This window comes from Anabrus simplex, chromosome 5 (genome assembly GCF_040414725.1).
Source record: "Anabrus simplex isolate iqAnaSimp1 chromosome 5, ASM4041472v1, whole genome shotgun sequence".
NCBI lineage: Eukaryota > Metazoa > Arthropoda > Insecta > Orthoptera > Tettigoniidae > Anabrus > Anabrus simplex.
In genome coordinates, this window is record NC_090269.1 from 447,260,583 (window position 1) to 447,276,962 (window position 16,380).

General features: G+C 38.6%; 1 protein-coding gene across 1 annotated transcript in view; it reads right to left on the reverse strand.

Moving 5' to 3' along the window:
* Positions 1 to 8,469: 8,469 nt before the first annotated feature.
* Positions 8,470 to 16,380, reverse strand: part of LOC136875092 (zinc finger protein ZFP2) — an 80,403-nt gene continuing 72,492 nt past the window's right edge. Inside the window, exon 5 of the mRNA XM_067148823.2 lies at positions 8,470 to 9,598. Within this exon, the coding sequence (XP_067004924.2) occupies positions 8,470 to 9,598 (1,129 nt within the window). The remainder of the gene's footprint in view (positions 9,599 to 16,380) is intronic.

Consider the following 16,380-nt stretch of genomic DNA (forward strand, 5'->3'; position numbering starts at 1 on the left):
CGTCAGTCTACCCTGCAATTGGCATAAAGTTCTGACCACTCCTTCTTGGTGTTGCATTTGCTCTGTCAGTCAGTGTAATTGTTTGGCGAAATAACACTTGATGATCCAATCGAAACAGAAATTGTTCCTAATGAAGGCGTAGTTTTAGAATTGCCTTATATTTTATCATTTAATAAATGAATGATCATATTTGGTGTTTGAATTGCAAAAAATATACTGAAACAGTTCATCCCCATAGACTTGAGACTAAAAAATGGGCGAAAGGGAATTGAAGGTTTATGTTCAGAATGTGGAAGTAAAAAGAGTAAATAAAAAAAATGATGACAAAACAATTCGAGAAGTAATTATAAACGAAATCCATAAACCTACGAGGAAAAAATTTCTAAGAAGACAGAGTCTGACATTTGGAATTGACGATTTAGTTTAACTTGATTCTGGAAAATTAAATATATCTAACATTAATAAAGGTTATAAATATTTGTTAACAATTATTGACGTGTTTTCAAAATATGCTTGGAGTATATGAATTAAAGATAAAACAGGCCAAAAAGTTTCAGGAGCATTTGAAAACGTTTTTAAGGACAGAAAACCAAAGAATATTCAAAAAGATAATGGTAAAGAATTTTATAATAAAGATTTTTAAAAACTGATGACAAAATTTGATGTTAATCATTATTCTACCTATACTGAAGTAAAAGCTGCAGTTGCAGAACGATTCAATAGAACATTGAAAGATAAAATGTGGAGACAGTTTGATATTTAAGGCAACTATAAATGGTTTGATATTTTGCCAAAATTAGTCAATAATTACTGTTACCGTGTTTTGGTGGATCAGCAGAGGTGAAAGAAGGTGCGGGTTGGAATGGGTCTAACTACAAGTTCGAAAGATGAATTTAATTTCAACAAAGGTTATATTTTCAAAACTTAAAAGTGGTGACATAGAATTTGAAAACTTAACAAGTCAACAACAAGTCAAAATCAGATACAAAGAAATTATAAGAGTTAGGGGATAATTACAAGATCTGGGCTTCGAGCCCCACAATTACAATCCTTGAGCTATTAGCCCAACTTTACCAAGGTAAAAATTGAACAAAGGGGCAGAAAACCCCATCATGCCAAGGAGCACTTGCCCCTGATCACAATGTTAAGCCTCCTAGAGGCACGCAGAGATCGTGTTTAGGAAAGAGCAGACCCGCTCTCAATTTTACAAGCCTATCAAAGGCCACAACAAACTTCACTCCTAACTGCCCTTAAGGCACACAAAGAAACAGGGGTATTTAATACACAAGCTACAGGGCCTTCGCAATGAAAATAAAGCAACAGGTTAAGTTACTGGCCCAAAGTACAGAGAGGACTGGAGGCGTGAACTTGCACTCCAAATACACTTTTAAAAGCCTAAGTGGCTCTAGGCCGATACACAGGGGCTAATCCCAAGCTAGGGAGGTGACCCGTATGAGAAAACTTTAATACATTAAGGAAGAGAAGAAGCGGCTATTAAAACGTAGTCACCTCAATTTCAAAATGAAGGGGAGCTCGATAGGGTATAGCACTCTCTATCCCCGCTTTGCAGTAAAATATATTTGTAGTTTTTACATAGACAGAAGAGGAATTTACATTTTAAAGTGCTAGGCTACATATTAAAAGGTTTCGAACCCTCCCCGAGAGTTAAATTGCTGAGCTAGCGAGAAATAAAGATGTTAACAGGCCATTACCTCGTTGAAGAGCTGCTGATTGAAGAAAGAGGCGCTTCCCACCCCCTGCTACATATCCACACACTAAGTTAGATGTTACTGAAGTGGCCCCGAGACAAGAAAATCAGCAGTTTTTATACCCTCGTGGAAAATTCGAGACCTTTCAAGAATGAATAGACACACCCCCTCAACTATATTGGATAGCTTAAAGCTACATATCCATATCGAAGAAGACATACACTATTGGTCAAAATTAATTAAAGAAATTCGGGATTGGCTGAGTTCATAACTGGCGGACAGAAGGAATAATATTGCCAACCCCAAAAATAAAAGAACAAAATTTAGTAAAGACAACAACTTTTGAATACAAAATTTCTTCAAGAAAGTTCATTCCTTCGCACCAGAGTGCGTAATCATAGTTTTTAGTAGAGACATCTGGTAGAGAACGTGCACACTTCTTGATCAATTACAAACAAAACACATCAAAATTCACACAGAGCCATCTTCGGAGAAACTGTTGTGTTAATACAGTTTGTTAAAGTTCAGGCTTTCTCCTGTAGAGGAGTTTCAACTGGCGCAATATTTGAACTAGCGGCGTGGAGGTGTACCGCCCGGTACAATTACAATAATACAAACCATAGTACAGTAAATATGAAACCAGTTGATGTTAATAATGATAATGAAAATATATTGTTAAGGACTGTTTTTACTAAAAACTTAGTACTAAAATGGCTAAATTTAAAATTGGTGATAAAGTTTGAATCCGTAAATTAAAAGATATGTTCGAAAAGGGATATACAGCAAACTGGTCAACAGAATTGTTTGAAATTTAAAAAAAATTATTTATTCGGAACCAATTACAAGTTGAAGGATAAAAACAATGAATAAAAGGTATTTTTATGAACACGAATTGCAGAAATCAAAATATCCACATATATATCCTGTTGAAAAGTTTTAAAGAAGAAAGATGATAAAGTTTATATCAAGTGGCTTGGATTCGATAATTCACACAACATTTGGGTTTCAAAAGATAGTATCATAATCTAATAATTCATTGAATATTGAATTTTCACGACCGCATTTTAATCGAAACGGACTTTCAACCTATTAGGTCGTGTTACGTGCACTTAGTACGTGTTGAAGAGATGTTAAGTACAGAACATAAATGGCCAACCAGACACCAATCGGATCCGAACCCACAGCCTCCCGAGTGTGAGGGTGAAAATTAGACTTGTAACAGATGACAGGAATGAAGAAAAGTCTTTCTCAATAAATGTACAGGATTCGGTAGGTAGGCAAGAGGGAGGAGAAGGAAGGGGGAAGTTGTGGAAGACAGGTGGGCTCATGTTTTAAGTTCAAGTAAAAGGAGGCCAGTGGGCCCAGGAGAGGTAACAGTGAGGATTCAGTATCAGTCACTGAAGGTAGATCAACAAATGGGAGACGGACATCACGGAGGTGTTAAGAAGGTGGGGTGGAAGAAGAGGAAAGCGACCGGTAGAAAGGGAAACAGAGTAGTAGATAGGAAGAGGGTAGGGAGAGGGAGAAAAGGTGGAGGAAGCGGGCTCTACAGGCATCAGGAAGTTGAGGAAGGCGAGGAGAAATGGGGTTCAAATGAGGAGGGTGAGGTTGGTGATGGTCATGGGTGACTCAATTGTCAGGCATGAGGGGAAAGTGCCAGGAGGAAAGGGATCCAGAGTGGAGCGTTATCCAGGAATCAGGTTAAGGCAGATGTTGAGAAAAGTAGAAGGGAGGGACGAGGGTAAGGAGGAGGTAGTAATCTTCCACGTTGGTAACAATAATGTAAGGTAAGAAGGAATAGGTAATGACATAGTTGGGGATATGTGGGATCTAGCTACTGCAGCACGGAATAAGTTTTTATGCTAGGGGCTTTACGTCACACCGACACAGATAGTCTTATGGCGACGATATGATAGGAAAGGCCTAGGAGTTGGAAAGAAGCGGCCGTGACCTTAATTAAGGTACAGCCCCAGCATTTGCCTGGTGTGAAGATGCGAAACCACGGGATACCATCTTCAGAGCTGCCGACAGTGAGAATCGAACCCACCATATCCCGGATGCAAGATCGCAGCCGCGCGCCTCTACCCACATGGCCAACTCGCCCGGTCGGAATAAATTTAATAAAGCAGAATTTGTTATCAGTGGGATACTGTGTAGCAGGAGGGATGCTGACTGGAGGGTAATTTGGGATTTAAATGATACTACAGAATGGGTATATGGGAAACTGCGAGCTGGATTTGTTGATCCTAATGGCTGGATAAGATATAGAGATCCACGCTCAGATGGCCTTCACTTGAACCGCGATTTTACTTATAAATTAGGAAGTTTGTTTAGAACCGTTAATAGGAGACACATTCAGAGAAATGGGGTGGACGAGGGAGCAACGATAAGGGTACGGGGTTCTGGAAGTCAAGTAGGGATGACATGAAAATGTTAGTATTGAACTGAAGAATTATTGTAGAGAAAGGAATTGACTTAAAATTTTAATAGAATATACTTGCCATTTATAATAATGGGAGTTGAATCATAGCTGGTAAATTATATTATGGATGCAGAAGTTGCCTCACAATACTGAGGAGCTTACCGTAGATAGGATAGAAATGGTATAAGGGAGACTATTCATTCTGGTGAAAGAAGAATTTGTAAGCTACTAAAATGTTAGAGATGACAAACACGAAATTGTAAGCGTAAGGCTTATCTTTAAGGGTAACAGGCAACTTGATGTTTTCGGAGTGTACAGACGCTGATTCGGAACTTATCAAACTACTACCCAACGCTAATAATAGGTGATAATTATACTTGTCCCTCACAAACATGCTAACAATAGTAATAATTGTGTTAGTGAGTCCTTGATATGAGGCTAGTAATGATGTTAGTGAGTCCTTGTTGTGTGGCAGGAGTTCTCAATTAGAAAGGTGATGCGAACGACAGGAAGCATGGCCAAAAATGACATATAGCGTAATATGGGAAGGACAGCTGGTTCAGAAAGTGATGGAACCCACTACAGGGAAGACTATTCTGGATGTGGAGCTGAAAAACCAGATGAGGTCTATACAGAAACCGAAGTAATGAATGGTATTAGGTTATATAAATTAGCCTGTGGTAATACATATTCAAGAACACACACAACCTGCCGTCGGGTAAAAATAAGAAACATGTGGACGACATATGGGATTTATATCTTACAAGGATATATAGGTCATCATCACTGGTGCCTATAAGCAATCATATAAACCTCATTAGAGTGCCTGCATCGCCTGCCCTCACACGTTGCAATACATTCATTCATTGTCATTACTAACCTCAATAGGATTCTCTACATCATCGTAGATACACATTACTAGCCTCATATCAAGGACTCACAAAATCATCGCAGTTTCATATTACTAGCCTCACAACAAGGACTCACTAACATCATTACTAGCCTCATATCAAGGACTCACTAGCACAATTATTTTACACAGTTACAGTTTACGATGAGCAGACATCGGATTTATATACAAATGCCGATGTGTAGAGCTCCAAAACCGACAAGGAAATGTATTTGAAGACAATATTCGACCAATTATTGAGTGTAATAAGGCATGTACAGTTCAAATTTCGTACTTATTGTGCATATTTTCGACTATTATTTTAGATATTTTAACCTGTTCTAATACAATATTTAAAAAAGATTAAGTAATTAATGCGTGGACACATTCGGCAATGAAACAGTTGAATGGGCACAGGTATCTATCAAGAAACACTTCGAATTCATACCGGGATCACACAAGAAACTAGATACAAAAAGACTGCTTCTTGGTGAACGTGAAGTGTGAACTGAAAGGTTTCACAGGAAAACTCGGATAATGCGAATCTACCACATGTTTGAAACCTACAATCGCTCCCGAATTCAGCTACTCTTCTCTCACATCCGTAGTTGTAGAGAGATAATTCTCCGCACTGAACCTGGTATTAATACATGGAACAGATTGTTGTAGTGCACTGCAAAGCAAACAATAAGGACATGAATATAATCCTGCAAGTTATGCATCTGTTCTATGTTAATAATTCTCGTAACACAAAATAAAGAGCGTACAATATCCATATGGTCCTTATTCCTAATAAATGACCAATGATGTAAATGTGAACTTTTTATAACAAAAATGAGAGCGACTCCCGCAGGGTAAAATTGGCGTCGCAGATTAAAATTTCTCTCTTAGCAAGTTCACCGTCTGATGTCCATACTGTGGCGTAATAAATATCTCAAGCAAAGAATTATACACAGTATTTGATCAATGTCATTGCTATTAGGTGAAACAGAATAGAATGCAACTTATATTCACCTAAAACAACTTTAAAAGATTAATATAAACATATTTTAAAGTACAATATAAGGTAGGTTGCGGTAATAGGGCCCATCAGGTATTAAGGCCCACTGTTTGATTTTCGTATTTGCCGCTTCTTTGGTCAGTAGTGAACCTATACGTCTGCTTACTATCTATGCCTGCTACCTGTTGGAGAAAGTGAGAACTCGGCACTCCTCAGTATTTGGTTGCCAGGCCAGAGTCAAGACGCGGGAAGGTGAGTTGATCTCATTTTTATAACTTTTCTTTGGAAAGGGAAGTAAAAAAAGGGAATGTTAGTGCTGGGATAGCATTAAAATAATATATGTATCTACTAGTGCATTAAATAAGTAATGAAACGGTGTATATTTTATTGAATTTGGTTAAGAACACAAGAAAAACCCTCAAGGTCACGATGCAGGATATAAGGCCCACGCTTTGCAACATGTGGGCCTTATTTTCTGCTGCTGCTACGAAAGATTTAGTTTCAATTTAATACAAAAATATGCTAACCCAATGATATTTAGGTCGTAAAGTTTCACAAATATACTAAATAGACTAAAATTATTTTAATAAGCGAACATTTTTTAATTTTTTATCGAGTGTACACATTGGTATTGACCTGAATTTGAAGTCGAAGACATGTTCTTACACATGACTTTTCTATTAAAGACTACCGCGGTGACCTCAGGGTAGCATGCAGGCCTGGATTAGATTCCCAGTATTGGCACGTAAATTTATAAAAGCCAGGAGGTCAGAGATCTGGAATGGCGTTATCCCAGGGTCGTGAGAACAATTGTAAGTAGCGGCATCGGTCAAAAAACCAAGGGAAGCGTTATGCTGACCACATGACCTCTCCACCTGTAGGCTTCAAGCCGAGCAGCTTGATATAAGCTGGTTTTGTGCTGCATGCCAGGAAGAATACGTGGCGGACATGCGAGCTTGGGTGCATGAAATGTGTGTTGGACTGAATATAAACGACAAGGAAGATTATTTTTTTCTGACTGCTCATAAGTTTTTGTGTTTTCAGACTTCGTTTTCAAAATATCAAAGACTCTTATTTCATACAGAATTAAATTAAATTAAATTAGTTTTTTAAATAAGGGAAAGTTAAAAATGACTGGCTGAAAATTAAGTGTTTTTTGAATGTTTGTGTGATTTAAATTTGTAGAATTTTATATTTATTGGTTATGATTAATTTATTTAAAGCTTGGTTTTTCGACGTAAGATGAGAGGAAATTATGCTTGCTGTAACTTTCAAAGAAGAAAATTCAGGTCTCCTTATATTATATTTTCAATTTCAAAATTTCAACATAAATATTTTTTAATTAACGAACATGTCTTTTAACACTTCTTATCTACAAGACATGCCATTTCCTCTTCCAATTTGACGTCGTAATTGCCCATAGAGATGAGGTTAAGGTACTCTTCCACTGCGGGCCTTATTACATGTTATAGCAGGAAATAAGGACCAATTATATTAATTACATAATTGTGCTATGTGGGAACCACGGATACATTTACAATTATTTATTTGTGATATCTGGTGAAAAGATACATCAAGGAACATTTTTTATTTGAAACAAATTCTTGTATCTCTGTTACTTTAAGAGCAAACGGCAATCTATCTGTAAGTGGGCCTTATTTGCCTCACCTACCTTATTTATTTGTTCATTGTGTCCAAGTCTGATACAAGCCACTTAAAGTTCATAAAATGCGTCATTATCAGCTCGTATACATGGAACATTCTCCAGGTGAAATATGTGGCTAAGTTCATATTTGATGTATCCTATTTTCTATCTCACTGTGTATGTGAATAGAGTATTCATCATGAAAGTAGGTTGGATATTTAAATATATTATTATTTGCGAATTTTTTAAATGTTTCAGTCTCAGAAACTATCACAGTCTTTATTTTATAAATTCCGCAGCCTGAGGTTTGGTCAGATTATTATTATTATTACTATTCGTTATCGTTATTATGATTATTACGGACAGCATGGTACAGCGATCGTACGGTTTGCCAGAAACATACAGCAGTGAGGCTTCACATCAGTGTGAGACAACATGGGCACTTTTAAGTTCCTCGCACGTATACCTTATAGAATTACTCAGCACTCTTTTGCCTTTCGGCACGTAAAACGTGCGTTGCTGGGTGAAGGAGGTGCTCATCAGTAGGGCCTTGGTTCGTTTGTGTTTCTGGCTAAAGGCCATGCCACACATTTTGCAGTGTACACAACTCGCGTGTATGCGTCGGCAAATGTGTGGTCAGATCGCATTTCCGGCCAAAAGCCTTACGACACGTTTTACAACAATACGGCTTCTCGCCTGTATGTAACCGCTTGTGACGAGTTAGGTATCCCTTCCGTCTAAAGCTTTTGCCACACATATTGCAGGGGTACGGGTTCTCGCCTCTATGTGTCCGCAAATATTCCGTCATATATGCATCCCATTTAAACGACTTGCCACAACATGCCTATCTTTCGTATGCGTTCTATGGTGGGTGGTGAGTTTTGTTTTCTGTCTAAAGGCCTTGCCACACAAATTGCAAGAGTACGGCTTCTCGCCCGTATGTGTCCGATAGTGGGCGGTGAGGTCCGATTTCTGTCTAAAAGCCTTTCCACACACACTGCAAGAGAACGGCTTCTCGCCTGTATGTATCCGAATGTGATTAGTCAGATGAGTTTTCCGATTAAAGCTCTTGCCACACATATTACAGCAGAACGGCTTGTCGCCTGTATGTGACCGATAGTGTGTGGTGAGATTAGATTTCTGACTAAAAGCCTTGTCACACATGTTGCAGGAAAACGGCTTCTCGTCTCTATGTATCCGAATGTGATCCGTTAGATGACCGTTCCGTTTAAAGATTTTGCCACAACACATATTGCCAGGGTATGGGTTCTCGCCTGTATGTGTCCGCAGATGTTCCGTTTTATGTGTTTCCCGTTTAAACGACTTGCTACAAACATTGCAGAAATACTGTTGCTCGTCTGTATGAATCCGCAAATGCCTGATTAGATTGCTTTTATCGTTACAGCCTCTCCCACATATTTCGCATTCGTATTGTTTCTCTCCTGTATGCGTCCGCATATGCCTGATTAGATTGTTTTTGATGTTACAGCCTCTCCCACATATTTTGCATTCAAATGGTTTCTCTCCATTATGTGTCCGCAGGTGCTTGATTAGATCACTCTTATCTCTACAGCCTTTGCCACAGATTTTGCAGCAATACGGCTTTTTGTTCATATGCCTCCGCAAGTGGATGGTTAATGGCGAGGAGCCCTTATACATTTTCTGCCATACTGAGCACTCGACGCTCCTGGCATCCGTGTGCAACCCCATTTGCACGGTCTGGTTGTTAGGATTTGTAAAGTATTTCTCGGAAGTTCCACAGGCATGGAGCCCCTGTTTCATGTGGTACCTGATGTGCTTTGACAGGCTGCTTTTGCATCGGAACAGTTTACCGCAGTGATGGCATTTGAAGTGACGATCCTCCTTGTGTCTCGTGAGATGTTGTCCGCCAACCGAAGGTGCATGATCTGTGTAGCTCACCTCCTGGCTCGATCTGCAATTACAAATTGAAACCATGTCACCAATAGTTCAACAATGTATACCAGTATATGTCTCAAACAGAGGAATGGCTACTGAGAATTTCACTCACTGCTATCCCACGCAGAGTGCTCTTTATTCGACCACCACATTCCTGAGGGTGAGCATCATCTCAAGACAAATTCAGAGTGTAGTCATGAATTTCAAAAGCAGTAGCTTGTTAGAAGAAGTAGCTGCGTCCTTTCGATCGACAAGTTAGTAATGTACGAGCTCATAGACTTCCTCATTTAAAGTTTGAACGACGAAAAATTGGTCTAGCCGAAAATAAAAGCAATTGAAATTCGTAAAAGACCACTCTCCTACATAAGGGACGGCATATGCTTTGGAGTTTTGATGTTGTTCAACCACACTGTGGTTTGTGGCAGGTGTGTAATAATTTATTTTAAAGCCCTTGCCGTTTGAGAGAACCACAGTGTTGTACGTACTCATACAGTTGAAACTGAGCTCGATAGCTGCAGTCGCTGAGGTGCTGCCACTATCCAGTAGTCGGGAGATAGTGAGTTCGAGACCCTCTGTCGGCAGCCCTGAAGACTTTTTCCGTGGTTTCCCATTTTCACACCAGGCATTTGCGGGGGTAGTACCTTCATTAAGGCCACGGCCGTTTTCTTCCCACTCCCAGCCCTTCGCTGTCCCAACGTCGCCATAAGACCTATCTGTGTGGGTGCGACGTAAAGCAACTTGTTAAAAAAATTGAGAACATTATTTACCAACAGTAAGCCATGGCGAAGAGTTTATAAATATTATTTACTGTGACACAAACATACTAAAACACTCTCAGCTCGAACGCGAGAAAAGTCGACTATCACTACGCAAAAAGTACGAAGAGACAGAGCGTGCGGCAGAAATGAGAATAATCATTTGTCGTTTGGTTTCAATGTCATGCTGTATGCCAGAGCAAGGAAATCTATGTAGTTGTGGATGTATGAAGATTTGGGAATTGTATGTTATTTTGATTAAAATGTTTAGTGGGTAGCGTGAATGTGTGTGTAGAGATTTCCTTATGCCGCACTGACAGAGACAGGTATTATGGCGACGATGCGACAGGAAAGGCCTGGGAGTGAGAAGGAGTCGTCCGTGGCCTTAAATTATGTAGAGCCCAAGCATTACCCTGGTGTGAAAATGGGAAACAACGGAAAACAATCTTCAAGGCTGCCGGCAGTGGTGCTGGAACCCACTACCTCAAGGAAGCAAGCTCACAGCCGCGGGCCGCTAACCGCAAGGCCAACTCGCCCGGTGTATAGTTTTTTCGTAGAGTTGTAATGAGATTTACACGATATTCCCACGGAAAGGAAATTGACGTACATTCACGGTATCCAAGAATATAACAACTGGCGTCAGAATTAGGGTAGTATTTGTACAATTCGAGACCGTTAGAAAATAGTACGATATAAGGAAGACAATACAACGAATGATGGCTTTGATGAAAGTTACTTTGAACGATTTAAAATTTGCCGACCTGAAAGGCGAGCTGGAAGAACGTGATGAGGATACTTCCGGAACCATAGCAGCGTTACGGCCATGATTTCCTGCAATAATAGTAGTAGAAGGTAATGATAAAGATAAAGATATTATTGAAATAGCGGGTGTTACTAACATATTTGCATCAATTCCGGAAGTTCGTAAAAAGTTCTAAAAAGACCAGCCGAACACTTTAGCTTATAGGAGAAAAAGCTAAATTACAGATTAGCAGAATACAAGATAACTGAAATAGATCGAGGACTAAAACAAGTAGAAACTGATGTAGAGGTAAAACAGCGTCTACAGAGTTCATAACAACATATGATAAGCACAACGCAGTGCCGAAGTACCGGTACTAGGGGAGAGTTGCATATCCACTTGCTATATTGCCCTCCCGGGCTAGCATGACCAAAATGTGGCTTCCATGCTTATCACATGTATGGCTTGCAGTACTAGCCGGCCTGCATACTGTGTTCACAGACTTTAACACTTGTTGTAAAGATATATACATTTGAGCAACACACGCTTGTCGATCCTGAACATAAATTATGGAAAGTCTGAGATAGCTTTCGCCTACATATAATGCCAGACTGCCACAAGTGCTACAATACATAATGCGTAAGCACTCCACACTTTGTCGATCAGCCACTTTCCACGAACATAACAAGACTACGTTCCACGAACGTTTGAAGTCCAGTCCAGTATATTGCAACCGTGTCAATCCAGTATCATGCGCCAGCATTGCTTCCTCCCCGTACAGTGTGTGTGGTTTCCCGCCGTATGATCAACTTTTATAGACATCCGCTTCCCCCTTCCTCTCACATGATACGTCTGGATTGGTCCTTGCCAGCCAATCATGGTAGATCCTCTTGTCAAGGCAACGCCGTGCACTCCTTTTTGGTCCCAAGACATAAACTAAATCTGGGGTGTTTAACATGAGTCATAGAACTTTCCTAGTACAACAACAAGCACATCTCATCAAACACTGGGATGCCCGCATGAGTCATAAAAATACCATCGTTATTACAGCAATGTTTTCCCACTCGTTGTTAAAAACAAATTACTCATACTACATATATGGAGTTCTCCCAGCTTACAAACATAAATGAAAAACATGCAAATGAAATAATAATAATAATAATAATAATAATAATAATAATAATAATAATAATAATAATAATAATAATCCAATACTGACAGTAACATTTCTCACTTCTACATATAGTGCGAGGGTGTGATATATGTACTATCACATAACGCCCCCTTGGTGAATCGATGATATCACATATTATGATTCACCATAAAACAGAACTTCATAAATGATATAACTGAACCCTTAAATTACTGTAATAATGATATATACATTGCGTCTACTGCATTGTATTCGCACACGCGAAATACAATTTGTCCAAACAATAATAATAATAATTTGGCTAAATACAAACAACTCCGATTGTTTCATACATCATTCAATACAATCCCTTTTTACTAATGGACAATAACTGATAATTGATATTTACATCAAAGGTGCAGATCCTATCTTTTATATCTGCGTAGACTATAGATATTAAATGTCCCAAGGACCTTATCGTCAGAAGTTAGGAGCCTATAAGCACACTTGCCTATTCTACTGTCCACAGTATATGGACCCTGATATAAATGAAAAAACTATATATAAACTTAAAATCAGCATCGATAGACGAGGAATACGTACCGTAATAAAATCTACATACATCTCGAATCCACACTATCTCACACACAAACATTCATCCCATCCAGTCACACAGGAATCATACAGCCTTTCATTTGGAACATTCATAACAAAGAAATCCCTATTTCTGAAATGCGCGGAAATCTCACTACGTTTTCTCTTCCACAAAACCATAATTAATGCAGACAAACAGAGCGCATACTTTTTCACACATTCCACATCTATATCATTCAGCAAGTCATTCAAATCATTCACACAACTCTCAGAATGAAATAAAACATTACACACTCGCTTGAAAAGACTTTCTTTCATCTCACACATCCTTCCATTCTCACTTTCCTTAAACATTCCCGCCACACTCACATGATCTTTGACACAAAAATGTCTCACAAAATCTTCAAACCCTGAATCACCATATAATTTACCACCCTTCCGATGAATCACCTTAAGCACAAAACTTCGACGCATAATTCGCTTCAAACAACCCTTAACGAACAACGGTCATAGTTAACTCACACTTATCAGACATACGTAGTTCAATTACATCAAGCTCATTCACACCACACTTACCAAACGTACCATCACTCACGCTCACCCTACTACTAAAATCATCACCCTAATTCACTTCGAGATCACCATCATTACTACTAACTGCCTCAACAATTAAACCATCTTCATCACCTTCCATACCAGCTTCTACTCGCACCACTTTCATGCCAACAACACTGCTACTCAAAACTCAATTACCAGAAGTTTCATTAATCTCAAAGTCAAAGTCACCATTTTCACACATAATCGACCTAACCTTCATCTCCTCACGTACACTTAAATCAACAAAAACATCCTCATGATGTATACTCCGTAAACACTCTTCACTTACTAAACAACCTTTATCAACTTCACAAAAAAAATTCACTTTCAATTTAAGAAACTTCTGTAAGATTATCGATCGCAACACCGCTATTGCCATCAACACTAGCACAAAGTAAGTCATGCGACACATCTTTCTTGCTGAAATCATCCCGCCCCCTATTCTGAAAATCTCTCTGATAATCTATTTCACACTCTACTTTATCAAATGCTACCCTTAACACTTTACCCCGCTCGTCGACCTTATTGGATAATTCCGTACAAAATGAATTTAATTCACTAATACTGCATATTTCATTACTTAAAAAACTCAATTCACTCTTCAACTCTTTACTCTGACTATCAATCATACTGGACTATTCAACACTCTGATTATTGATCTTACCGTTAACAACATTTAATTCACCCTTCAACTCTTTACTCTGACTATCAATTTTACTGGATAATTCATCACTCTTACTGGACAATTCATTAAATAGAGACTTAATCATACTAAAAGTTAAACCCTCCCCTTGACCTGTTTCCTTAACAACCTCTACATTCTGAATTTGAGAAGGGTTACTCGGTTCCTCACCTATCTTTGCCGATTGATCTTCACTGCTGTTAGCCATTTCGCTATTCTCACTTAAAATAGATAAACTCGATGTGGTGGAATTCTTATGATTTCTCTTTTCCTGATCCACAGTACTAGCAACTATAACAACCTCTCTATTTCTTAATTTTATACTACTCGACTCACAACAACATTTCTTCATACTCCAACATACATATCACGAACATATAAAACACTTCACTGCACATAATTTGTAGAATTCCAACCACACCTGACAAGTGCAACGAGGCTTATAAGCCTAACAGATGTACCAATCATTCAGCGCCACGTTGGGCGCCAATTGTAACTTTACTGTGAATATTAATAAATAATAATCAGATATAAAATATACCATAAATTAAAATAAATTACTTAAAAACGTAATAAAATACTTGAAATAAATTAAATTAATAAGCTTAATTAACCGAAATACCCATAGTATGGGCGCCAGAGTTCACCAGAATGGATCCCTCGAATTTAGATAGAGCATGATAATTCTTGATATACCAGGGCGTGTACATAATGCTGCGTACTGGTACATCTCCTACAGGCCTTACCTAACCTTCTGAACACGACTAAATAGGTAGGAAATGCACCTAGGTACATCAATAACTCCACTGGTTATAAAATATCTAACTATATTCTCAATAAAATCCGTGCATGAGCACCTCATCAACACACCAAAATATACTTATAATACACCAACATTTACAACAACAACAACAAAGAAAACAGTGGGAAAACGAAAGCGAAACTGGGTACACATATGACCATCAGGAGATGGAACATACTAAGCCCAGCGAAGTCATCCGACTCCTTGGATGAATAGTCAGCTTATCGGCCTTCGGTTCAGTGGGTCCTGGGTTTGATCTCCGGTTGGGTAGGGGATATTAGTCACTTCTGATTAACTTTTCTGGCTCGGGGACTGGGTGTTAATGTTTGTACCAACACTTCTTCATATTCAGACAACATACTATACTACCAACCACGAGAGGAACATGCAATTGTTATTAATGATTATGTTCCTCCATATAAGATAGGTGTCAGGAAAGGCATCCAGTCGTAAAACAGGGACAAAGCCACACGTACGACGCAGATCGATCCCTCAAACCCACAGCTGTTGGAAAAGTAGTAGAAGAACCTATATTAATATCGAATCCATTGTTTATGTGTCACTGAGATGAATTGCTACGCTCTGTATACGGTACCGTTAAAGTCCACGTTCAGCCTCCATTCAGACTGGATGCTGAGACGGGCTTAAAAGTAAAAAGTCTAAAATAACCGAGATTAGTGTTGAACCCACTGCTTTTGGGGTCGCAAGGATGACTGGTGGCAGTTCCAATGACAGTTGAAATCGTGTACATCTTATCTACAGTGCGACGGGTAAATACATATAGTTATCACTTATTATATTTTTGACAGGGTCAATTACTTTCCAGACAATTCGAGCTTCCATAACGATAAAGTTTTACTCGGAAATTAAATAATCTAAAAATTGAAATCAAACGTATTTCAATAACTCAAAAACTACATCATAGATCATAAAATATCAATCAATGTTTCAAAAAGGAATTCTATTTCACACGTAACAAAATCTTAATGGTAAACATTCAAACGCCGGGTACTACAGCTAGTATATATATAAAACGAAACAACAGGTCACTGTCAGTTCATAATTCGCTCTTGACGAGTCAAGTCGTGTACAGAAAGGTGAAACAACAAAACCCTAACTTTATGAAGAAGAAAACTGAAACTGTTGGATGGAAAGATATTGTAAAGGCTGCACAAATACAATCAGCGCGTAGCGAAGAAAAGAAAGAAAAATGTGCAAGCAGTGTTTGCATGACCTGTGACATGATTGCACGTCGAAGGTAACTTATAATAAATTAATAAAAAATAACCAGACCGAAACAGTTAAGGTAAGAACAACATATAACATAAATTCAGACAAATAGGAGAGGTGCCGAAAATGGCGAAAGTTACCAACGAATCGTACGTTCATGAACGCATGAACCACATTAGTAACATCATTCTTAGGCTTGTAAATAAACATAATCAGCTTATTAATTTAATTCGGCACACGTACGTACCTTACAAACTTCATCTT